The sequence below is a fragment of the Lupinus angustifolius genome, chromosome LG08, assembly GCF_001865875.1.
Source record: "Lupinus angustifolius cultivar Tanjil chromosome LG08, LupAngTanjil_v1.0, whole genome shotgun sequence".
Classification (NCBI taxonomy): Eukaryota; Viridiplantae; Streptophyta; class Magnoliopsida; order Fabales; family Fabaceae; genus Lupinus; species Lupinus angustifolius.
Window position 1 is genome coordinate 185,671 of NC_032016.1, and position 25,609 is coordinate 211,279.

At 33.9% G+C, this 25,609-nt stretch overlaps 2 protein-coding genes across 2 annotated transcripts; one reads left to right on the forward strand and one right to left on the reverse strand.

Moving 5' to 3' along the window:
- On the reverse strand, positions 3,329-15,105 carry LOC109354206 (lisH domain and HEAT repeat-containing protein KIAA1468). The gene is made up of 20 exons (XM_019596545.1): positions 14,837-15,105; positions 11,975-12,124; positions 10,032-10,216; positions 9,102-9,209; positions 8,721-8,891; positions 8,071-8,637; positions 7,567-7,641; positions 7,365-7,493; positions 7,217-7,291; positions 6,923-7,132; positions 6,563-6,715; positions 6,253-6,467; positions 5,936-6,053; positions 5,692-5,824; positions 5,415-5,616; positions 5,234-5,339; positions 5,013-5,153; positions 4,762-4,885; positions 4,498-4,614; positions 3,329-4,008 (listed from the first exon to the last, which is right to left on the reverse strand). Exons 1-20 carry the CDS (start codon positions 15,042-15,044, stop codon positions 3,635-3,637), a joined length of 3,561 nt encoding a protein of 1,186 aa, XP_019452090.1. The 5' UTR covers positions 15,045-15,105; the 3' UTR covers positions 3,329-3,634.
- On the forward strand, positions 16,793-23,584 carry LOC109354821 (protein PLASTID MOVEMENT IMPAIRED 2-like). Its single transcript, XM_019597567.1, has 9 exons — positions 16,793-17,096; positions 17,577-19,286; positions 21,120-21,344; positions 21,455-21,542; positions 21,653-21,762; positions 21,915-22,005; positions 22,202-22,390; positions 22,531-22,590; positions 23,221-23,584. Exons 1-9 carry the CDS (start codon positions 16,968-16,970, stop codon positions 23,415-23,417), a joined length of 2,799 nt encoding a protein of 932 aa, XP_019453112.1. The 5' UTR covers positions 16,793-16,967; the 3' UTR covers positions 23,418-23,584.

A 25,609-nucleotide genomic window follows, 5' to 3' on the forward strand; every position in this document is an offset into this window, starting at 1 on the left:
AGAGGTAGAAAATATAAATGAAATATCTCAAAACAGCTAACGAAAGTGTAATATTTATATATTGTCAGTGTAAAAATATATATTATTTTTTATAAAGAGTTAATGATAATTAAAAATAAATAATGAATAATTGATTGAGAGTTTATAAATACATGCATCATTTTCTCAAGTAATGGACCGTTCACCCTTTGTAGAAGAAAAGTTAATGGGTGAAACAGATTAATAGACATAATTTTCATGTATTCTATTAACAACGGTGGATGGGTAACAACGGTGGATGGGCGGGCCCCACGTGTTCGCCCATATTTCCAAGTAAAATGTCACATTAAGTTTGCTCCTACTTGTGTATTCTATTAAGTAAAACGTCACATTAAAGTTTGTTAATTTCATCCATTTCAGATCTTGTTAGTAAAATGTCACTATAATAAGGTTATATTAGATACTTAGACCAAAAAGTCAATAATTTAATTTTTATGAGTGACATTTGTTGGAAATTACAACACACTCTAAAAGGAATTAGTTATCTACCCAAAATGATGAAGAATATCCATCGTAGTACCAAAAATGTAAAATGTCACTATATAAAGTGTTTGTTTAGCACGATTAGCTAGTTGGTTACGTAACTTTTTTTGTAATACTAATGATATTCTCTCAACTTATAGGTAAAGAACTAATTCTTTTCGGGGGTTCGTGACTGTCTTTCCCAATAAGCCGCTCTCATGAATCGAATATTTAATCTTTTAGTCATGTTGAGGATCTAATATGACTTTACATTACTAGACTAACATCATGTTGATTGTTTACTTGTTTTACACCAAAATTAATATTTTATATGATATTGTGTTTGTTTCTATTTCATTTCTATTTTTATTTTTATATACATGTTATTAGCAGTGTTATTAATATTGTATTGTTCATCAAACCGGTTAGAGTAATAGTATAATGGTATAGCGGTTGAATCGATGGTTCACTAATTAAACCGCATACGGATAAATTATATATACATATAATATATTAACATTAATGTTGAAAAATCAATAAAAAACCAATAGTTTTTTTCATTTTCATTAAAGATTAATTTTAAATAAAAACTCGCCGGTATAACCGCTACAGTTCAATTGAAAACCGACATGTATAATTATTGTACTATATCAGTATTGAAACCGGTTTATCGATTCAACCAGCCAATATGAATTGATTTTTACAACACTGGTTGTACAAATTTTGGTCTTAGAGAAGGTAAAACATTCTTAATCATACTCCTTCGTGAATTCGCCATACATATTTTTTTATTGTTAATTGTTAAACTTTTTGTGGAGGGAAATTAAAAAGTGTCTCATGTTTTTGTTATTGATAGTATTGCTCCAATTAAGAAATCCATATTTGGCCCCACAAAGATATGAAAATGTGTTAAATATACTACCTCAAATTAAAGTTAAAATAATAAATGATAAGAATTAAAAACTTCACAATAGTAAATGATAAGAATTAAAAATTTCACAATAGTAAATGATAAGCATTAAAATTTTCACATTTCAATTATGATTGTATTGAGAGAGAGAAAATACATTAATTTCATAAGTGCATTATTTACGCGCTATTAGTATAGAAATTTATACACACTCAATATATCATTTACTATTCATTTTTATTACTCTTTTGAAGAGTCAATTGTGATCAAACATGAATAATAGATGATGTATTGAATTGTATAAAACTCATATACTTTTTTTATTTTACCAATGATATATCCTCACCTTTTAGGTAAGGATCATTCACATGAATCGAACTCTTACAGTACTAGACCAACACATCATTAATACTCATACACTTTTGGTGCATACATTTTACCTCTAATTTCCTTTCGTCATATTTCAAATGACGTTGATTACACTTTGTGAGAAGAACTATGCAAATAATTAAAGAGTGTTTATATTTATGCATTATCAACATAAATATTTATTTGTATTACTTTTCTTGAAAAGTTAATGACGATTAAGAACAAATTGTAGATGATGCATTTACAGTATATCAAACTCATACACTATCATTGTACATATCTTTTTCTCATAATTAAATGTGATAAAACAACGATACTAACCAAGTCTTCTTTTGAGTTTATCCTTTCTGCATTCCATTGTCATGATCTTGTAGCCTTTTTTTCTTCTTGATTTGACTTATTTCCTTTAAGTTTTACATCATCAAAACATCTTTATATTCCTGTCATTGTGAAGTGTGTTTGAATCTTCACATACAACCATGTTCTTAGGTCATTGGAATCAAGAATTAGTCGCCAGAATCTAGAATTTTTCACCATAATTTGGGTTTTGGTCTCCTACAATTACTATACAACCTCACCTATCTTTCCGTCGTTACATCATCTAGTATTTATTTTTAATCATTATTGACTCTGGAATAAAAGTAACACAAATAAATGATGAATGATCTACTGACTATGTATAAGTCTTTATACTATACTATCAGTGCATAGATATTACACTGTTCCCTAGTTACCAACATTTCTCTCCTTATGCATTTTAATAGGATTAACTTCTTACAGCATTATTGTCTTAACTTCTCCATTTTTATGTGTAAGAAAATGTCATCGCTGTGTGCACATTTTCTTTTAAACTTCAACTTGAAGCTCTAAGAATGGAACTTGGCTTCTATGAAGAAGAAATTGAAGGCAACATATATGAACCCCAACTGGGTTTTACTTGGTGTTGTGAGAACCATGCCGTACTAGACGATTCGACCAATTTGACCACTAACTGGATTTGAAAATGACTCTAGTTTACAGTCTTAACCGAATGAGAGTTGAACCACTTTGAACCGAGAAAATTTCAGTCCGACCATGTTACACCCGGTTAAACCAGGATAACCCAGGAAGTAAAGCGGACAGTTTACTTAAAATTAAAAAAATAACACTACTTTAATCTTTTATTTTACTTCGGTCCAAAAATATATTGAGAAATGTTATTTCAATATAATTATACATAATTATTAATTATATAAAATGTTTCATCTATATATAATTATATATTTATTGATAAAAAATATTAATTATATATGAAATCACTTAGCCCGACTAGACGTTTAAGCATTAAAACCGGTTAAACCTAATACGGGACCTCTTCCGGTTTGACGTCCGACTAGGGTTTCACCATTTTCGTAACTTCAATAAGTGTAGTCTTTATTCTTCTTCCTTATTTTTCTACTGTGTTAAAAGCTACATCTATGATTCTACATCAGTTTATCAGTGTTTTCCATAAAAAGAGTATCTCACTTTTAATAAATCACAATCTAAATGTATGTCAAACACAAAATATAAAGCCAAAAATAACTCAATGAGCAATTTACAGATTCTACAATAACAGTACTCTTCATTCATTCAAATATCTCATAAGAACACAACAAAACTGCAATAAAATCTATTTTTATCACCTATCTCAGAAAAACCACTATATAAGGAATTAAAAAATGTTCTTGTATATAATGGGAAACAACAATGGCCAACCCCACTTAATGGAATAAGTCTTGGTTGTTGTATATATGGGAAACAAACACTAGTGATATTCACCTTATGCATATGAGTGGGTAGAGATTTACTATGCAGAGTTACAAATACATATTATTATTGGTTCTGACCTTCCTCACGGGCTTTTGCCTTACCGCGAAGCATCTCGCTAAAATTCCCCATCATGAGGCGCCTTAATCTAGTGTCCTCCACTGGTGGTGTTGTAGCGTTGGGGGACACGGCTGCTTCAGATGGTGATTCCACGGTTTCTTTCTTTCCAAGCAACCCGCTATCGCCAAAGAAGTTGCTAACGGATGATGGAAGCCCGAGATGAGCACCCATTCCTTTAAGAGTGTCGAAAGTTCCCCCGGACCTTTCCTTCATAATAATTTCAAGGGCTTCTTTGTGTGCAGGATCAAGTGCATCCAAGTCTTTCAACAGATTATGTATCGCAGGCAGAAGGAAATCACGAACACTATTTACAGGAAGATCTATAAAAAGAAAAACTAAGAATTAAAAATACTTGAGGGAAGAAAGAGATATGAAAAAATAAACATAATAATCTGTCTGAGAAATTAAAACTTGTAGACTACAGATTTTACACATAATGTTGTATTCTAGACTCCATAGTATGGGGTAGAGCATAAAATTGGAATAACTAATGATTTGCTAATAAAAAAATGGGAAAAGACTTTTAACAAAAGAATAACACATTCCCAAAAAAGCAGCCACTTAATTTAAGTAAGATTTGGGATTGTTTTCCTATTTATGGGCATTAAATTGAACACACTCGCTTGGCTAAACAAATTCACAGAAAATTATTAGGCTCGGGACGGGCGAGAAAACTACCAAAATGGAAGCTCCAGGTGTATATTCTGTAAATCAACTAAAAATCTGGAGCCTAACACATTAGTACAAACTACAAAGATCTGGTATATATATATTACCACAACCTTGATATCTAATTATTTATAACAAACCTGTAGCATCCAGAGCACGAATTGCCTCACAAAAAACATCAACTCTCTCTCTCCGACGCATCAAATCACTTGCTGCATTTGGCATAGCTGTAAGTTGGAGAATCTTCGACAAAAGATGTATGTCAGGTTAAAGAAACAAATTGCAAGCTTAAAGAGACCTTGAAAATCAACAGAAAATGCAGACTACAAAAGCAGAAATTAAAATGTCAGGACATGAAGACTTTCCAAAACAAAGTGCTTTTCCAAAAGTAAGGTTAAGGATATAATCTCTGAGTCTCTCCGTTGTATGCGGCACTGCAACCACCAATGCCCGTATAACAGCAATTGTAGCTTCATGAGAACCATCTTCAAGAAATGCATCCATTTGAACACGTATCTTGTCAACAATCTGGAAGATATCTTATTTCATCAGAATTTTAAATATGGTGCTGCATTAACTTCACAATTTCAACTCCTAGACAAAAAACAACTTCACAATTTCAACTGAAACCGGGGAGAAATACTGTAACAGCTACCATATCATTTTTGAAGTGTTGAGCCACAGAACCAAATGCGTCTATGCTGGCATACTTCACATACATGTTTTGGTCAGATCCAAGAGTAATTAGGGCGGGCAAAACATGAGTCGAAGCAACCTTTGCATCAATATGTGGCACCTATTGATGAAGAACATATGTTAGTTTTCTCATTTATGAGATGCAAATGCAACAAGAAACTAAGAAAACATTATTCTTACAATAACTTTCAGAAGCTTAGCAGCATTTATTTTCATGTTTACATTAGAGCTGACAACCATTTCCCACAGTATATTAAATATCAAGCCATGGTTTTCTTCATATATGCTGCATTATAAAGAAAGCTCATTATGAATATTGAAGGAAAATAACTACAAATTTTAAGGATGTTAGTATTCAGACCAAATGAAATGGATAGCATTGATAATCTCAGGAGTGTGCTTTGTTGGTCGATTCTCCACGGAAGTGTCTTCTAGTAGCAGCTTCCTCAAATATCCTGATAATTGCTCACTTTTTCCAGGAGCACCCAAAACACCAGCCAATAGAAGCGGTAGGACACACATTGTAGAGAGCCTATCAGCAATAGCAGACCTTGGTCTCAAACCTATAAGTTAAATTAGTATATAGTGATTAGAAACTATGCAAAAATTTCACATAAAAATTGAAGAATCTCCATTACCTCTAATTCTTGAATGGATGGCACTAGGAAAATATGTCAAATTGGCATCGTCCCCAACCGCTATTAGAAATACAGGTAGCATTATGCATGTTGTGTAGCAATCCCCAAACCATTGCGAAACAGATAACAGAAACTGCACTTTACATGAGTTTGATCAGCAAAAACCTAGAAATATCTATGATCAAACTTCAATCAGGAGTCATACAAAACAGTTTTTAAAATAATCAAAAGGCAGGCAAGCGACCTTTGAAATTCGGTTCCGTAAATTATCGTCTTTCTGTGGTAACAAGCAAGCCAGCTGTATCAAATTAGGAAAGCACTCAACATGCATCCATTCAAATGCATCCCATTCAACTTGTCCCCTAGCAAAAGTGGAAACCATGAAAGATCATTAGCAGCTTTAACAAAGCTGTCATGCTAGTTTGTCTTTCGGTTTATGCATATATATGTGTTTATGCAACTGTGCATTCTATATACATTCAACATGACTCAACCATACAAAGCTAGCAAGTTACAAAGGGATAATATTACTTCAAAATCAACTCTTCTTGTCAAGCTTACCTGGCATACAAATCAAGCAATGTGGTTGATAAAATAGCTTGTGTAGTTTCTGTGGTAGACGAAAATGGGCATGTCTCAATAGCTTTATGGTGTACAAAAGGAAGCAATTCCATCAGCAATCTTAACAGAATGTCTATATTCCAGCGCTCTCTTTCACCCAAGACACGGAGATGTGACTCCATAGACCCTTCAACCCCAGAAAGAGGTGGACAACGCTGCAGATTGGGGAGCAAACTCCACTCAAAAATGATTTCTAAGCATGGAATACTCAGTAACAAGAGAGAAGTTAAGTACAGAGGAAAACAAATACCTGCGCGGAGCTTAAAATATGAGAAAGTAAAACTTTCAAAACATGATCTAAATTGTTTCCCCACTTAATAACTGCAGGAACCAAATCCTTGAGAGTACTTTCCACCACCACTCCCGACGGGTCACATATCAATTGGAACATCAACTCTTCCACCTATTAACAAAAGAAAACAAAGAATTGGAGCAACTCTTCATATTTAACTATTATTTTTTCTCTAAAAGTTGTCAGATTATGGTAATGGTAAAAGGCCCCATTCCCTAGATCATGTCTCGTCAACCTGTTCTAGAGCTTACATTGTAGCCAAGTCTCAGGTCAGAAACCTTCTCCATGATTTCCTCGAAGCAAAATAGTGAGGCTGACCTTGAAATATTTATCCACGTTTGGGAAAAGTGGAAGCAGCATAGACAGATTACGAGCTGCAGCCTCTCGAACAACACTGGCAGAATCTTCTATTAGTTGCTGCACGATAGATAAAATAAGAGAATCTCGAATCTCATGCCGTACAAATCCTGCAAGCTCTCCGCATGATTGAGCAACAAGCAGTCTACGCTCTTCGTATGTGTGACTGATCTAAACATCATAACAGCAAAAAAATGAAAACATGTTTCCAAAGTCAGAATACCAAAGAGACGGAAAAAAGAGGCAAGAATATACTTGTTCCCAACACTGTGGAAGCAGTTCTGTTTCTGTTCTCATCTCTCCAACATTCTGTGCAAGGCAGACACATGCCTGAAATGATGACAGAAATTCAAATTTGCGTTCGAAACTGTTCAGTAAAAAGAGTTAAGAAAATATGACATACATCCATTATTATTCGTCTCTGTTGTTCATCAGGACGCTTGATTAAATTAAACAATGTGTGGGTCAAAGAATCTCGAGTGCTGCTATCTGGGTGGCGCTCGATTGCACACATTATTAGTGGAAGGAGCTCCTGCAACCAAACAAAATTATTGCAGCCTATGCAAGGCAATGTATAAGGGAAATAGATTTATCGAGTAGAACACCTCACGATGATTTATCAAGACATAAGGAACAATTTTAGGCAAAGCATCTGCAAGTATCTGAATTGTTCCCAATCCCTGTCAAAATAAATAGATATATAAGAACCAAAAACATAATTACATTATGATGTAGAAAAACCTTTTTGTTAAAATTCTGTCAGTTTGATCTTTTCCTTATTTCTTTTTGAAGAGAGATTTTTTTCCCCTCTTTTTCATAGGCAATGAGGTCACAGGTTCAAATCCTGGAAATAGCCTCTCCACTTACGAGGGTAAGGCTGCATAGATCTACCCTCCCCAGACCCCACTAAGTGGGAGCCTCGTGCATTGGGCCGCCCTTTTCCATAGGCAATGAAAGGCAGAAGCAACACTGTTAGTTAACCATTTTTAACATGAAAACAAGCCCTAACAATACTAGTCCCAATATTCACTTTCCCAAAATTAGAAAAAGGTAACCAAAAAGTAATGATGTTTAAGGATTTCATTAATCCAAGAGTAGAATGGACTTGCCGTCTTCTCAGATATTGCTTCACCATTTACAGTATCCGGTCTAACAAGTAATGTGCTATCCAATGCTTGTTGGCCAATATCTTGTTCGGAGACATGATGGTTGTTTTCAAAAGCACTACTTGTATGTGCAGGAATAAATAACTCAGGCAATGTATCTTCATGCTTATCAGCATACTCATTAAGAGTTTGGATAACTGGTGATTGAGCATCCTCATTGCTTACAACACCAGAAGCTACATCACCAGGGTTAGAGATTGCACCCCGGTCTTCATGAATCTCTATAACTTTATCTTCTGTCTGCAAAATTTCATTTTCAGAACCAACAAGGGTTCCATTTTCAGGACCTCTAATATTCTTTTCTTTCAACCATTCAACTTCCATCCGCAATTTCTTAATTTCTTCCTCATATTTCTCCACAGATTGAGATTGAACATTATTAACATCGCTAACAACCAGATTATTTCCAGAATGAGACGCTGCAATAAGCATTTTTAGCGAAGTGATCTCAACTCTGCAATCATTGAGCTCCTTTCTTTCGAACTCCAAGGATTGCTTTAAACCTTGCACCTGAAAATTTAAAATTAGGGTATTATAACTTTGAAAATATGCATATTGTTTGATAGCATCTTTTAAAACTAAGAAGGAACTACCAGGTCATCTTTGTCTTTAAGATCCTTCTGCATTGCCTCCAAGGATTTAGTAAATGCACTTATTTGAGCATCTGCCAAATCATTTTTTTTCAACAAGGTATCCTTTTCTTGAGTCAGCCTTTTATTCGATTTCAGCAATGTTTCATTTTCTCGGAGTAGATTAAATTTTTCCTGCATTAGCATTCATGTATTATTCAGCAGAAAAAGTAATTTGAAATGAATATTACAGGATTAATTTAGTAAAATTTATCTAAATCTTCAAAGACCTATCAAAAATCAAAACAACAAATGCCTCCAAACTATAAAGGATAAAACTTAACTTACTAAGCAAAAAGGAAATTCTTAAATTGAAGTTTAATACAAAGGAAGCAAAAGAATCACCTCTGCAGCCTCAGACGTTGATGAAAGATACTGATAATAATAATGACGCAAGGCATCTGGTACAGATGCAGGTGTGTTGTGCCAAATATCCAAGTTCTGGTCAGTAACCTACAGGAACAGTTATAGCAGATCAGATATTGTATAATACATTAAGAACCAAAAAATAGCAGGGGTAACAACATAATGTGATATATGATACATAAATGTGAACACCTATATTTAGTGTTTTACTAGGAGAACTCTGTGGACAGCGTTACCTTCACTTATGGTTACAATAATATGGTTGTTCATTTATTGAGTCTCATTAAGTTATTAGTCTTCTTTGGCTGGACCAGTAGTAGTTATATGACATTAGAACATGACCTAAATTATTAGTATGGATAGGTTTGAGTGGTTTATATAATATATAATTACATAAAAATTGTAAAATACAATTAAGTAATATCAATCTAATATTTACTAACAGTATTAGGAGTCTCTCCTCTCCTCTGCCATTAAATCCCTACAATTTTGATATTTGTCATACTCTCTACATTGTTGGCAATAATACTAACTGTTGGGTGATTGTTGAACAAACCTTGCAGTAAAGTCTAAATGTAGGAGAATGACGAGATACCACAAAAGAAAGTATCATAGAAATCTCCTTTTCAGTTTCATTATTTTCTTGGGGACAAAAGGATATTAATTAGATTAAAAACTATATTAACTAGAAAGAGAAGGAGAGAAGACAGAAGAGGAAAATATTTTGTCTCAAAGCAAATAAAAATAAAATCGATAGAACCCAAAAAATATAGAACAGGTTCCATAAATACTAATCAAATTGCAGCCTCCTGTCCACATAGCAAGCTGTTTGAGGAGTTTTCAATAAAAAGAAAGCAACTTTTTTTTTCTTTTTTTCGGGGAGGGAGAGATCAATTCCAGGGAACCAACCTCTTCATAAAATGTCATTGCAGTAAGACGGTAACCAGCTATAAGCAAATATTCCTTCACAGCACAGTTAAGATCTCGACGTTCGGTATCCTTTAATGGACCTAAATCAGTGAAGGAAATATCTTTCTTCTGTGGAAGAATTTGTTGCCCATCATTCACTGAAACATCTCCACTTGAATGTGCAGCTGCATCCAAAATAGAAGTATGCTAGAATTACAATATTGTGGATAGAGCAGTTACAATTACAACTGGAGAATATTTTAAGTATTCCAAGATGCATTATTTTTTAGGCTAAAACAAGAATTTATATATGAGGAAGAAAGAAGTATAAGTGCAGAACACTGCGAACCCTCCTATAAAGCCAAATTGTATCATTTTCCAAAAGGTAATGTCTATACAAATGTGCTTGATTCTTTAAATGCATTTGATTCTTTAAAATGTGTTTTTGGGAATATATTAAACAAGACTAAATCAGAACTGATATTCAGCATTGTATGAGCATTTTAAATGAAAATATCAGATAGAGAGAAGATCAGCCTTATGACAGGAAACCACGTTTGTTTTTCCTCTAAAACTTGCACTGGCTCAACTGATACAGCAAGTCAGCAACCTCACAGTGACTGACATTGCACATGTCCCTCTAGCAAATCAACAAAACGTAAGTTGAATGCATATTATTAACTTCTTACATACATATATAGTCAATTATTTATTAAAATAACAAGTGGCACTTCTCGCACTGTGCTGCTTTCCCTGCAGTGCCTTTTTCCAGTGTTCTTTCCTTCACACAAAAAGGTGTGCCTTGTCAACAGAGTTTTTTTAATCACCTACGGCTTCCCAGTTAGATCCATGGCCTCCTAGCTATTACTGGTGCTTCTTGCAGACAGTTCTGCATATTCCGAGCAGCTTGCCAATGGATGCCCAAACTGCCTTGCCTAAATTCCAGTGTGTTACTGCTGCATCCTACATTCTCAACAATTACGTAATAACCAGTGGTGTCTTGCTCTATTTCTATTTCTTTATTTGGAAAGATCATTTTAAGGTCCATGTCCTTTTTTCTAAGTTCTAACTTCCCAGAAGACATTTCAACAAAGATTGTCGGTGGCCCTTCTCCGGCTAATCCACCCCTTGTGTCTCAGTCCAGGGCGCTATTTGGCTGTCTGTCCACTGCCGATTATCCTCTGTGTGGGTCTGCTTCTGTTTGAAATGTGTGTCAAACACATTTTGCTGCAATGTGTGTTGAGTCTACTTGGTCTTAACAATGCCCATGTAGTTCCAAATTTAAAATCTACAGAAGAAGGATCATCCTTCACTCACATCCACTGAGGCGTGCGAGTTTTTCACAGACAACCTTGATGCCGCTTATGAAGATAATGAAGGTTTGCTACTGGATGAGTTAAGGGCACAATAAGATGAACAGAACATTCAAGCAAACTATTTAATTTGATGGAAAATTACAAAGAATTGAAGAAGCTTTATCAACTTAATGAACCTTTTAGTTTTGGACTTCCAAGTTTGTAGAAAGTTCACGGTAATTTTTTAAGATGATGAAGGTCTACTTTAGAAGGATTAATTAGGTTCATTTGCAACTTTGAAGTTGTCTACTTGATTGAAGAAAAAGGGTGTGTTGCTTTTTTGCAGATGTTTTAGTGGAGGGAGTTTCCTATGAGAGTTTTGGGGCAGTAATGGTGTTTTCATTTTTTTCCTCCTTGGATTGTGTTTATTTCATGGTTTCCTATGGTCCTTTTACTTTTATTTGTCCTTCAACTTTGTGGCCTCATTTGGAGGACATCCTATCCTCTTGTACTGTCCCTTCTTATCTTCTAATAATATTTCTTTTTCCATTTACAAAATGAACATCTTAACTGTGTGACATAGAAGGCAAATTGGATATTGCATAAAATTAAAAAGATCAAACGGTAAAGTGTTTTGGAAAAAAATACCATTTGGTTCACTAGGGCTCTCCGCCTTCTTCTGCAGTTCACTTTTCAGTTTTAAGATATCTTCTTGAGCCAAACGCAGTTCATAACCACTAATAGCTAATTTTTCTTCTGCTGCTTCTTTCTCTTCCAGCAAAGTTTGAGGATCTGCCACTGCAATGCAAGAATGAAAATGGACAAGAGAAAGTATCATAAGAAATGGAATATATATGCATTCTAAACCACATTGTACTTGATAAGTTAATATTTAGAATAAATATACAGTTGTTAAAAGTGCACCTTCTTTCAGGAGCCTAGGTACTAAAAGATTAGGCAACATGCAGAAACGATGCCGATGTGAAAAATAAAAACAAAAAGTGTATATTGCACAAAATGACACAGTAAGTTGATATCACTTCAATCATTACCTGAGTATTAACCCAAAAAAGTAATCATAATGTGAATTTCTGAAAAGAAGAAAGCATAACGAGCTGACTTTTAAGATTATAACAGACTCTGAAGGGATTTCCATCAGATCACTGCCTAATTAATTACCACATTCAATTACGCTATCTTTTCTCCTAGTTCACTAGTTTTTTATTGCTATCATACTAAAGGCTTGACTTTTCTTTTCAGATAAGCAGAGCCTTAGTTCTTTGAAAATAATATTGCTGTATTTCTCCTCTCTTTCAATGCAAATCTCATTCTTTATTAAGCCTTTTTTGTCTGTGTAATTCGGGTTTGAAATCGAATTAATTGAAAGGGAGCACCCGCTTATTACCAAGTGAATAACCACCACGCCGAAGGCATAATTGCATTAAGGTTGTGTTTAAGGCTTCCTTGTCCTTTTGCTATTCTTTCTTACAAATTACAACAATAACCTAGCCTTTAGGGTTTGCTACATGGATCAAACAACACTATAATATCCTAACATAAATCATTTATGTTAGCAAATCATTAAATCTAAATTTGTCTTCTTAATCATTTTGCTTATAGTTTTTCTTGCTCTACCTCTAGATATTGGGCTACCCTCCTATTGATCTATTCTCCCAAAGGGGCTTCTACGGGTCTTCTTCACACATAATCAAAAGACCTGAAGTGAGATTCTACTATCTTTTTTATAATAGGTTCTAGCTCAACTTTCTCTCAAGTATATTCATTCATAATTCTATCTTGTCTAATGTGTCCATTCTTGTAACACAAAATTATCACTGCTCTTAAATTGAGTTTATTCACTCATTCACCTTTTATCTCTTCATATTTGGTCACATACAACATTGCAGGTTGTGCAAATTAAACACACAATAAGAACAGATCTAACAAATAGCACCCCATGCACACACAGAAGTAACACATCACATTCAACAGAGCAAGGTTTGGCATAAGAATCTTCAAAGGCAATACAGTAACACATTCAACTTAATAACCCCGTCTTAAAAGCTCTCAGTTCATTAGTATAAATACAGTAGTGTTTGGTAGACATGTTATACCAGTACTGAACATAATATGTAAATTCCATTCAACGTGTGACACCTTATATCAATAAACCACAACAGAACATCAGGTTAAAAAATGAGATATTTTGGTGTCGATACAACGTGTAGAACAAAAGAGAACAGAATAAAACCACTCTATTAATGTCATTTTCCTTCCTATTTAATTCTGTTAGCATGCCAAGTATCACCTAAACCAACGTCCCCAAGTGTCCACTTGTTGATTAAGCTATGAAACATAGACATAAAATATGAGTATCTTGGTTCAAATAAAATCACAGGCGCAACATTAAGGTTGTAACCAATAGGTTCATATCCCGGAAACAATCTTTCTCACTTATAAGGTAAGATTGCATACATCTATCCTCCTTGTGTTACACTAGGTGAGAGACTCTCGTACATCAGCCTAAGGTTTTCCTGGAAACAACCTTCTCAACTTATGAGGGAGGCTGCGTACCCTTCTCATACCCCTTTTTCTATCCAAATAAAATGAATATACAGAGTGTATTTTTTTGTACTACTAAGAGTAACTAATTCTTTCAGAGTGGGTGGTTGCCTCTCTCAACAAGTATCGCTCTCATCTTGTTACTACATAGAGTGTATTTGGAGGTACAACAATTAATAATGTCCAATCAGATATCTAAGGCACAACAATAAGGTTGTCGTCATGTAACAGCTTCAAATTTGGAAAACAATCTCTTCACTTGTGAGGTAAAGCTACAAACATATATCATCCTCAAGTTCCACTAAGTGAGACTCGTGTAATCGCCTAACATTCTCATATCCTGGAAACACTCTTCACTTGTAAGGTAAGACTACATACATATATCATTATCACGTTCCACTAAGTGAGAGACTCGTGTACTATCCTAACATTCTCATACCTCAGAGATGGGAAACTTGTAGGCCCCCTAATTTCTATCCAAATAATTAATAATGTCCAATCACATATCACACTTATTTTATAATTTGTTACAACTTTCCATGAAATAAGAACAACGTCTACTTTTTTCTCACAATGACAAATATCATTTTATTCTTATTTGGGTCCACAACATCCACATTTTCTCACACGGATGGACATCTACTGTCTCGAAACAGAAACAGTGTGTAACTCCATGTGTCATTCATTGTGATTGATCAGAAAAATAATTAACTACTAAAATTTTAATCGAAATATATTTTTTCAACCAATTACAATTACAAGCAGTGGCACATGGAATAACACATTTTGCGGTACAGCAGATGTGCTCCCTTCCCACACCATCCAGCCAATCAGGAAATAAGAATGACACAGAGATAACAGAGTAAGAATGTTTAATAATTTAACAAGTGTCGCTCTCTTAAATCGAATAATTATATAAAATAGAAAATAGTAAAAAAGGGGAGGAACCTCGAAGAGAATTGAGACGAGAGATTTGATGAGGAGGGAAGAGAGAAGAATCAGAGAAATAATTCTGAAGACGAATAGCTTGATGATCACGACCATCATCGAGAAGTTCATGAAGAAGTTCGAAAGCAGTGAGAAAATAATGATGTTCGAGAAGAAAGTTAACAACCAAATTACATAGCGAAGTTCTTTCAACATCCATTTCTCTCATTCACAACAATTCAGATCTCATCTCTAACACTAATAGTATGAGTCGTGGGACATGTTGCGTTGTCTTCGTTCCTTTGCGGCAATCTTCGCCTTTTTTTTATTTATTTTCACTATATTTTCTTCATTTCTTCTTCCTTACTAATAAATATAAATATAGTATATGGTTGATTCCTTTAAGTAAGATCTTGGTTTCGAGTTTTGTGGACGGAAAAAATGTATGTTAAGAAAGTTAGTCTCACATCTACATACGTGTGAATGTTATCAGCTCGGATAGGATTGCTCCGGTGCGAGGATAAAACAAAAAAAAATATAAATAGCTATCACTTGATATGTATTTCGAGCAGGATCCACGTACTCCAATAGAAAGTCTTAGTCATCAATTTTAGGATAGTTAATAATTTAGATCTACTCACTAATTCAAACTATTAGATTTATTCGATAGAAAGTCTTAGTCCTCAATTTGAGAATGGAGTGAGTGGATTCATTCTCATGAATTATTGGATCAGTTTTTTAGGTAAAAAAAAAGTTATATTTGAGTAATGAACTAATCCTTTTCGATGTGTGTAGTTTTCTCTCTCAATAAGTGTCACTCTCAGGAATCGAACCATAGACATTTTGATCATCCTACGAATCTAGCAGAATCTTACACCATTAAATCAATACTTTGTTAATATGTAAAAAAATCATAGGATCCGAATATATAATTAACTGTTGTTTACTTTGCTTTGGTTTATTTACTATAACAATTTTGATACAAATATTATATACAACTAGATGGATTTTATAAAAATTGACCATATACTTTAAAACTTATAAAAACATAACTAAAATGATAAGTTTAATACACTTTAAAAAGCACACTTACATGGATTCATGTTGATATTGTTTTTCTCTAACAACATGTTTTTTGTATTACCAATGATATCTTTCATCTTTTTTTGTTAAAAAGCTAATCTTTTTTTTTGAGTTCGTGGTTGCTTCTCCCAACAAGTGTCGCTCACAGGAATCCTATCATCGACATTGTGAGTCTAGTTGGGTCTTACACCATTAGACTAACATCTTGTTAATAGCAACTAGGTAATATAAACAACTATGGTATGAATTTAAAAAATTATTATAACAAAGGTCACAAGTTGTTCTCGTTAAAAGAAAGAACTAGTTCATTATCCATAGAATGATCAATGAGAGGATACTCTTGGTAATATTAAAAAAATCGAGAAAGGGTCGTCTAATGGGATGGAGATTGTTTCATTCATGTCTTATTTGGTGTCTCAAGCCAATGAGAAAACTTCATTCATTTAAAAAGAAAAATTATAAAAACAGAAATTAATATTTTAATATTATTTCGTGAAGTTTGGTTGGTTCAAGATACATGGACAAAAAAATTATGGGACAAGTGATCCTTATCCATCTAAAATGCAGGAGTAAATGTAATAATTATCCTTCAGAAAACAACTGCATGGTGCCATAAAAAATTTAAGAACAAATTTTTATATGTGAATTTAGAGAACAAATAACTAAGAAATGTCATGTAATGAAAAATCTATAATAAAACAATAAAATGATAGGTACTAAGGATATATCCAATAATAGCCATTCATTGAAACTCCTTCCTTATTCATGTTCCACCCTTTCTTCATTTCATTTTACAATTCTCATCCACAACTTTCACCATTCACATTTTCACATTCCAAGCATAGTTCAGGTATAACCAATCACATTTATGCTTCATATATAATTATAACTATATGTCATGTTGGTTAGTTTAATGTAGCAGCAATTAATGTAAGTATATGTTTTTTTGTTTGTTTTATCATGTTGTTCTTTTAACTCATACTTCAAATTGATGCTACCTTAATATAAACTAAGAGTGAATAATAATGATTATTATTTGAATGAATTTTTAAGGCTAAAGTTTTTGTAGATGGATATCACAGATATTGGTAATAGAAGGAGAAGTGGGTCAGTTAAAGATGTTGTTAACATTTATGCTGATAAGGTTTCTGATATTGATACTACTACATTGAAAAAGACCAAGGTTGATTTCTCACTGGTAAGTAAAAGAATCCATCTTCATATGTATGTATGTGAATGGAGTATCTCGTGATACAAGGAGATAAGTTATCTCCTCCTGCCAGTGAAATCATGACATGTGTCATGTTTCACCATTTCCTAGAGGAGATAGGTCACATTTTTACTAGCTAGAGGAGATAAGTTATCTTCTGATATGAGGGAGATACATTATTCTCTTAATATTAATGGCTAATATTCACGGTGATAATATGTATTGGTTTAAGAAGTGTGTTAAACAAATCAGAATAAAGTATTTCCTTATACTAAGAGATAATTTATCTCCTTAAATTCACTCAGCATTTGATATGCGTATTCTTATGGTTAAAGAACTAATCTATTTTGAGGTGTGTGATTGCATCTCTTAACATGTGTCACTCATAGGAATCGAACTTTTGACATTTTAGTGTACCTTTTATAACGGCTTTGTGTCTTATTCTTTTCTTCCTCACATATTCCTCAGAGTCCTTCAAGAACAAGAGATCTCCACATGGCGCGAAAGGATATCGGGAAGTACAAAGAGAGTAGATGGACTGCAGAATCTGCAAAAGCTGATGCAGAATCTGAGCTTTCTAATGCAAAGAACAGAGTGAAAGATCTATCTTCATTGATTGATGAGTCTAGTTACAAGGCGAAGGCGCAAATGACGGATGTAGAAACACTTGATCGAAGGGGAAAGCGCGAATATGGCCTATTGGCCGAGAAGAGGAATGAGAATTATGAGTATGCAGGAATGATGAAAGAATTAGGATATGTTAAAAAGGATTTGCTCAAACTTAAGCTTGATGTTGCTTTTGTGTTGGATGAGAAGTCCAGAGCAGAGAAAGAAATCGAAGAATCGAGCTCGAAGATGATCTATTGTTCAAGAACTGCAGAGGCACTAATAAAGGAGATTGAGGAAGCCAATGAAGAACAAGTGCTAGCTGAACTAGCAAGGCTTGAGGCTTTGAAAGAATTGGCAGATGTCGAAGCCGAAAGAGAAACGGAAGCAAATGACTATTCGTCGAAATTGGAAAGCACGAGAATGAAGCTGAAGGAGGTGATGGAAGAGATAGATGAATCAAAAGAGCTTGAAATGAAATTATCTGTGACAATATCAGATATTGATGCCTTGCAGAATGAGTTGAACTTAGTTAAAGAAATGGATAAAGGAGTTAAAGGAGATGAGAGTACGAAGCAAGTTTTTGCGAGTTTCCGAAACGAGGAGGAATCACCAGACTCTAGTATGTTGCAAACTATAACTAAAGAATTGGAAGCAGCAAAGAAATTATTAGCATTGGTTAGAGAAGAAGGTTTTCAGTTTATGGCCTCAATGGATATTATAAGGAATGAACTGAAGAATCTAACTGATGAAACATCGCAGTTGAAGAAGCAAAAAGGGAAAGTTGATTCAACACTTCAAAATCTCAATTCCAAGCTTTTGAGAGCAAAATCGAAGTTACAAACTGTATCTGCTGCCGAGGCTAAGACGAAATCTATCGTCATTAGTCTATCACATACTCTTGATAACCTGAAGACCGAATCGGACGAAGCGAAAAAAGAAAAGGATCTTATAAGGCTAGAAGTTACAACAACAAAGTCTGAGATCGAAAAAAGTGAGTTTAAGATTGACATGATTGAGGAAAAGATACAAGGCCTAATGCAAGAGCTAGAAGTAACCAAAACATCAGAAGTTTTAGCCTTAGAGAAGCTTAAGAAACTCACTGAGAGTACAATGAGAGAAAGAGCTTTAGAAGCACAACATTGTTCCATGATTACTATATCAAAATTTGAGTATGAATATCTAACTAATCGCGCATCGGCCGCAGCCGAAGTTGCTGATAAGAAAGTTGCAGCAGCTGAGGCATGGATTGAAGCATTCAAGGCAAGTGAGAATGAAATTATGGTTAACACAAAAATAGCACAGAGAGAACTAATAGAAGGTAAAATGGTGGAAGATATGGAGGTTTATGCCAAGGGGAAGTTGCTTGCAAGAAGAGTTAGTAATGATGAGTTGGACAATTTGCCAAGAAAACGCGAAAGGAGTTCTACGAAGAACTTATCGAGAGGGATGCCAAGAAAAACCATCAAGTCTAATGGAAGTGTAACTCCTTCGCCGCGAGTTAAGTTTCAAAAGTCGGCTTCGCCAGGATATCGACATGTCAGTCCTTTTACTATTAAGAAGAGAACTAAGGTCGTCTCAAATTTTGGGAAGTTTTTTAGAAGCAAGAATAACATTGTGACTACGTAATGTAATCAAAGTAGAAAAGAATGATATTTTACATGTACAACAAATCCATACAACTTTGTTATAAAAATAAATGTTGTGGTGAAGGTATTGAGAATAGATATTCACAAAATATTCTCGAATAATAATATATGATAGAGCATTATGACATATTCTATTTACAAACTCATCAATACTTAGTGAGATAAAGACTTAATTGTTGTGGTAATTAAAGCTGAGAAAAAAGAGACAAGACTCGCTACTTTTATCCCAATTGTACTATTATGTTAGGCATACTAAGATATTCTTTGAAAATTATTTCCTTTCGATGGATATGGTTGTCCCTCTTAAAAAAATATCATTCTCGAGGCTCGGGTAAACTAAAAGGATTTAATATGAATCAGTCATTACTTTGGGTTTGGTTGGTTCAGTAAACTAAAAAGGATTTGATTTATTAACCATTCTTAACTTTCAAATGACAAAAATAATACAAATGAATGACAGATAATGTGCCGAACTTTACGCTTTGAAACATGAGCTAAAAATAGAAGCAGACAAATACTACCGACACCGCATAGCATTGGCATGATGTCATGTCTGGTCTTGTTGTCTTTTGGTTGGAGTCAAAAGGAAATATCCTTACCCAGAATACTTTATTCCTTACCCAGAATACTTTATTCCTTACCCATTTCTCTCTTTCTTTTCAATGCTTACTTCTTCACTACACAATGTCTTCCTCTCGTTTAACATTTCTCATTCCTTTCAACTTTCTTATCACACGTTTTCAGGTCACTCCTACTTCCTTCTCCTTCTTCTTTATCCATTCTTCTTACATTTCTTTCATTTGAGTAAATATCGACAATGTAAAAGTTTTATATACTGTCTGTCGGTACATCATCTGTCATATTCATATTTAATCATTGTTGACTCCCGGAGAAAAAATAGTGTAACTAAGGGCTAACTACATTGTGACCCTCTTTAGTTTAATTATACTATATATTGTTATTGTGTGTGGTTGTTATGAGTTCAAATCTCGAAAACAGTACAGTTTAGACTTTCTTTCAATACGTAATGGAGATTCTTATAGTTGAATCAGTTTGTGCAAAACATTCTCTGAGTTCCTTGCTTCAGATTTTCTTGCAACTTTTGAACACTGAAATGCTTATTGATATTTATTAGGCAAAGATTTCACTTTTATATAAGCATTCTAATTGATCATGTAACATACATACTAGGTTGTTAATTGCATTTCCCATGTATGCAAAGAGATACAACAGAAACTTATTTTGAAAGGCAAGCAGAATTGTATTAATAGGAGCAAAAGACCTAAAAGGTATTGGTCTAGTAGTGTAAGGTCCCACTAGATCCCAGAAAGACCAAAAGGTCAAGGGTTCGATTTCTGATAGCGACATTTGTTGGGAGGGACAGCCACACACTTCGAAATGGATTAGTACCTTACTTATAGGGTGAAAGGATATCTTTGATAGTACCCAAAAAAAAACAGGAGCAAAGGGGGTGTTCAATCCAAATACAAATGATAGAGTTAAGTTAGCCCAAGAGAAGTATGAACACATGAGGTTATACAAGAAAGTGGGTCGATACACACCATTAAGCAAAAGCTAAAAGAAAAATGACCCACAAAGGAAAATTTTGCCAGGGAGAACTCGTATTAATTTCGGCGGTCTGATTTTTTAATATAGATTTGATGCACATCTATTAGTGTTTATGAATAATGAGAGGAGTGAAAGTTTCCACTTCTTTATACTTCGAATCTCAAATGTAGTTTTTTGTTTGTTCTAGGAATTCAGAATGAGGGAAGTCCAGCGTGGTTCCCATACCGTGGCTTCTCATGGATATACAGTTGCAAGAACACACAAGCATGATTGGTTCATACTCTTGCTCCTTGTGTTGATTGAGATCGTCCTATACATTATCAATCCGTTCTATCGCTTTGTCGGGAAGGATATGATGACTGATCTGAAATATCCCCTCAAGAGTACTACGGTTCCATTTTGGGCTGTTCCGGTAAGTTTATCACTTCGTATATAACATGCACAGATATATTTTCTTGAATAATTACACTAGCAAGGTTATCTTGCCACTTACTATACCACTTACTATATTTTCGTGGTTAGATATATGCAGTTTTATTGCCGATGCTGATCTTTCTTGTTGTCTATATCCGAAGGAGAGATGTCTACGATCTTCATCATAGCATACTGGGTACTAATTTATAAATACACTTCATTTATTAAATTGCTAATAAGTGTATTGTTCTATTTGCTGAAATAAAACAGTTAGAGACAATGAGAGGAAGTTGTTTGCTCGTGCAGGTCTATTTTTCTCCATTTTAGTGACAGCAGTGATTACTGAAGCAGTAAAAAATGCAGTAGGTCGGCCTCGACCGGACTTCTTCTGGAGATGTTTCCCGGATGGAAAGGATGTATGCCTTCCTTGAATTTTAGGTTTTCGACTCTTGTTTATGTGAAAGATTTTATCTTCCAACGCAGGCAAATTTATATTGTTAAATGTGCCGGTCTTCTGATTCTTAAATCTTTATAGCATCCATATTTAACGATTGACATTTCCCGATAGGTTTATGATACTTTCGGAGGTGTCATTTGTCATGGTGACAAGAATGTGGTAAAGGAAGGGCATATGAGTTTCCCAAGTGGCCATACTTCGTGTATGTAGCATTTATTTTATATGCTGATTATACCGATGTCTACAAAAAAGACTGATTTTTTCATGCTTATATAACTTCACTATAATTGTGTTTCAGAAGAAATGAATAGTGGAATTAGTTTAACTTGTTGAAAGCATGTTTACTCAAATTTTATTTCGTGTGTCGTTTGCTTCAAATAATTTCAATTTATCTGCAGGGTCATTTGCTGGTCTCGGGTTTTTATCGTTGTACTTATCAGGGAAAATAAAAGCATTTGATAGCACAGGTCATGTTGCAAAACTTTGCATTGTTCTTCTACCACTAATTTTTGCATCACTTGTTGGCATTTCTCTAGTCGATGACTACTGGCACCACTGGCAGGACGTGTTTGCTGGAGGTCTTTTAGGTCGGTTCATCTTTAGTACCGTAATTAGTTGTAATAGTTAACTAGGCGTTGTGTGTTACCGAAATATGTGGAAAAAGAACTTACCTTACCACTGCTTTAGGTTCTTGACTTGTCTGACTATGTAAGAATTCTTATTTTAGGGCTTGTCATGGCTACGATATGCTATTTGCAGTTTTTCCCTCCTCCTTATCATTCTGAAGGTATGCTTCAGTTCATATTATATTCGATAATGTACCGTATAATATAATGTTCTGGCACATGTTTGTTTATATTGCTTCTATGTGCATTGTCTGGTTTTGTTTGTTAGTGTTAAGTTTTAACCCATGTGTTTCGCATATGCTTGATGATATATCTTTCCCCTCCGAAATAGCGAGGTTTAGACTCTAGAGGATTTAAACCAACCACACATGTAAGTGTGAGAGTCATCAGTACAAAGAATTTTGTCGGCATTGTTAGATATTCATTGAAGGAAAGCCTTGACGCAACAATAAAGTTGATCCCTTGTGTCTTAGAGGCCACTGGCCTGCTTGCGGATATTAATCTACGTACATCTATCTTTTCCAGACCCCGCCAAGTCGGAGTCTCATTTATCGGGCACCTTCTTGTTAGCTGTTTTATCGGGGACTTCACATGTTTGTATTATAATAAGGGGGAGAATTGAAATAAGTTTATGGTTCAGTTCATTTAATATCAAGCTTTTATTCCTAGTAAACATTAATTTTGAGTCGAAATTATTTCCCCTCATTAAATACCAACCTTATAAATTTGATTTTGTTATGAAGTATTCTTCCAACCACCTTAATCTCTAGACATGTTGTTTTTCTCTGCAGGCTGGGGACCGTATGCTTATTTTCGGACGCTCGAAGAATTGCGAGGTACGACACAAACACCTAATGCTCAAACCCAGTTACCAGAGGCTCAGGTTGAGAACCAGAATGCACAAAGTAACCATGGTTGTATGGGGTTAGGCTTAGCAAGGGATAACCATGGTTCAACATTGGACGAAATCGAAACCGGGAGAAGATAAGTTTTTTTGTACATCTCATGATCTTGCTATTTGTAAATCAGATAGTGTTCTTATCCTAGGATTTTATTACTGTCTTTCAAAACATGTTTTTAAGAATTAGATTTGTGAGTGTTCCAAGTTTGAATTGATTATAGATGTTGAAGAGGGTAGTGTGAGTCCACTTGTTACAGCTAAGGAATTATTTCTACAGCATTTGATGGTTTTAGTAATACAAGGTTTGTTTTGAACATTTGTATTTTGAGAAAAAAATATAAACACTGACATCGTATGAATTTTATACATTGTTATTGTATCATTCATCATTCATTTTCAATCCTACGGGGTATTAGCAGCCGTTTCCAGCTGTTATTCCTCTACCAAGGGCAGGTTCTTACGCGTTACTCACTCGTCTGCCACTGGAAACACCACTTCCCATCTGACTTGCATCCTTTTACCACCTTCTGTAGAAATCGTTGATAATACACAACATATAGCTAATATAACAAAACCCATTAATTTGTGTATTGGATTAGAAATTGCGAGAAATTGCGATTTGTTAGTGTACAATGTTTTTTTTGTTGATAGTTTTCATAGTTTGAACAATTTTTAATCTAAAGTTGTTGCAAAAAAGCACTTATCTATATTAGATAGTTGCAATACCATTGTGTAGATGTTATGTTAAGAACTATAGTCCTTGCAAATTATAGTCTAAAACTGTAAATATGGTAGTAACATAAGAACTATAGACAACATTATTTGCTTTCTTTCCTCAATATCCATGAAGATGTTAAGATTTCAAGGATATTACAATAAAAGGGAATTTCTGAAAAGAAAAATTTAGTCCTCTAGATTATCAAATTAATTTGTTTAAGACAAATTTTAGCTATGAGAGTAAAGTATAACATGTGTATTATTTTATTAAGTTTTAGAAATATTTTATTAAGTATGTCATGTCATAATTTTAGTTTTAGTGGCCTAAGAATATAAATTATTTTCTCATACCATAATATTTTATTTTGTTGCTATATGTATATTAGTTCATATGAGGAACAACTTCGTTAATCATTTGACATGTTTGAGGACTAGGTTCTGAATTTTTATATCCTTAACACTAAATTGGAATGTCTCTCGTTACAAGATAAGATTGTCTATGCTTATTATCTTCATATATATATTATATATATTAGTACACACGAGATATAAAAATAATATGAGATCACAGAAACCAAAAAGTTGAAGGCCACATGAAGTTAAGTTTGACCCACCCACCAAGGCACCAACCCCACTAAGGAATAAGGATGATTATAGAAAGATAGTGCATATGTTGTCCCACAAGTTGTGTTATGGCATATAGCACTAACTTGTTATTAGTTGAAAAAATGTATTGAAGTTAAAAAATAATTATTTTTCTGATCGATCATAATTAATGACACATACAGTAACACAACTCTTATGAGACAACAGATGTGTACCCTGTAGAAATGTGGATCCTAAATTATTTTACTAGGCATAGTCAAATTTACATTATTAGTATATTATCTATAATTAATTTATATTACTTTTATTTGAAAGTCATGATAATATTAATAAGGGATGATTTGAGTGTCTATATTAGGCATAGTCAGATCGTCGTGGCTATGAGAATATCGTAAGTTCATTTTAGAGAATCTTTCTCTAGGATGATTGAACAATGATTATATGTTCCACAAATTTTTTATCTCTATGTCTCAAGCCAATCATATTACGATAAGTAATCAACAAAATTTCTTATCTGTTTTTATAATTTTTTTTCTTAACTAGTTGGTATTTTTTGATAGGATTGATACATAATAAGACACAAAATTTTGGAACAGATGATCTCGATTTTAAGTTGATGTTTTAATGTGGAAAATTTTATTAGTGAAAACGAGTGCCACTTCAGAACCAAAATTCATGAGTGCTACCATATATAAGAATCAGTTAGCTTAGTAAACAAATCTTGTTACTCACCTACTTCTGTATCTACACCACCATTGTGTATAGATTCATTCATAAAACATAATCTTCCAAATTGTATACTAGACAATGGAAAAATCCAAATAAGTCCCTTAAACTTGTCATATTTGATTTGCTTCTTCAGTTTTCAAATGAGTTTAATATTTACACATTGGTATACGATGTAACAGATTATTATATTATTAATATATTATTCATATATTAATTATTAATTAAGT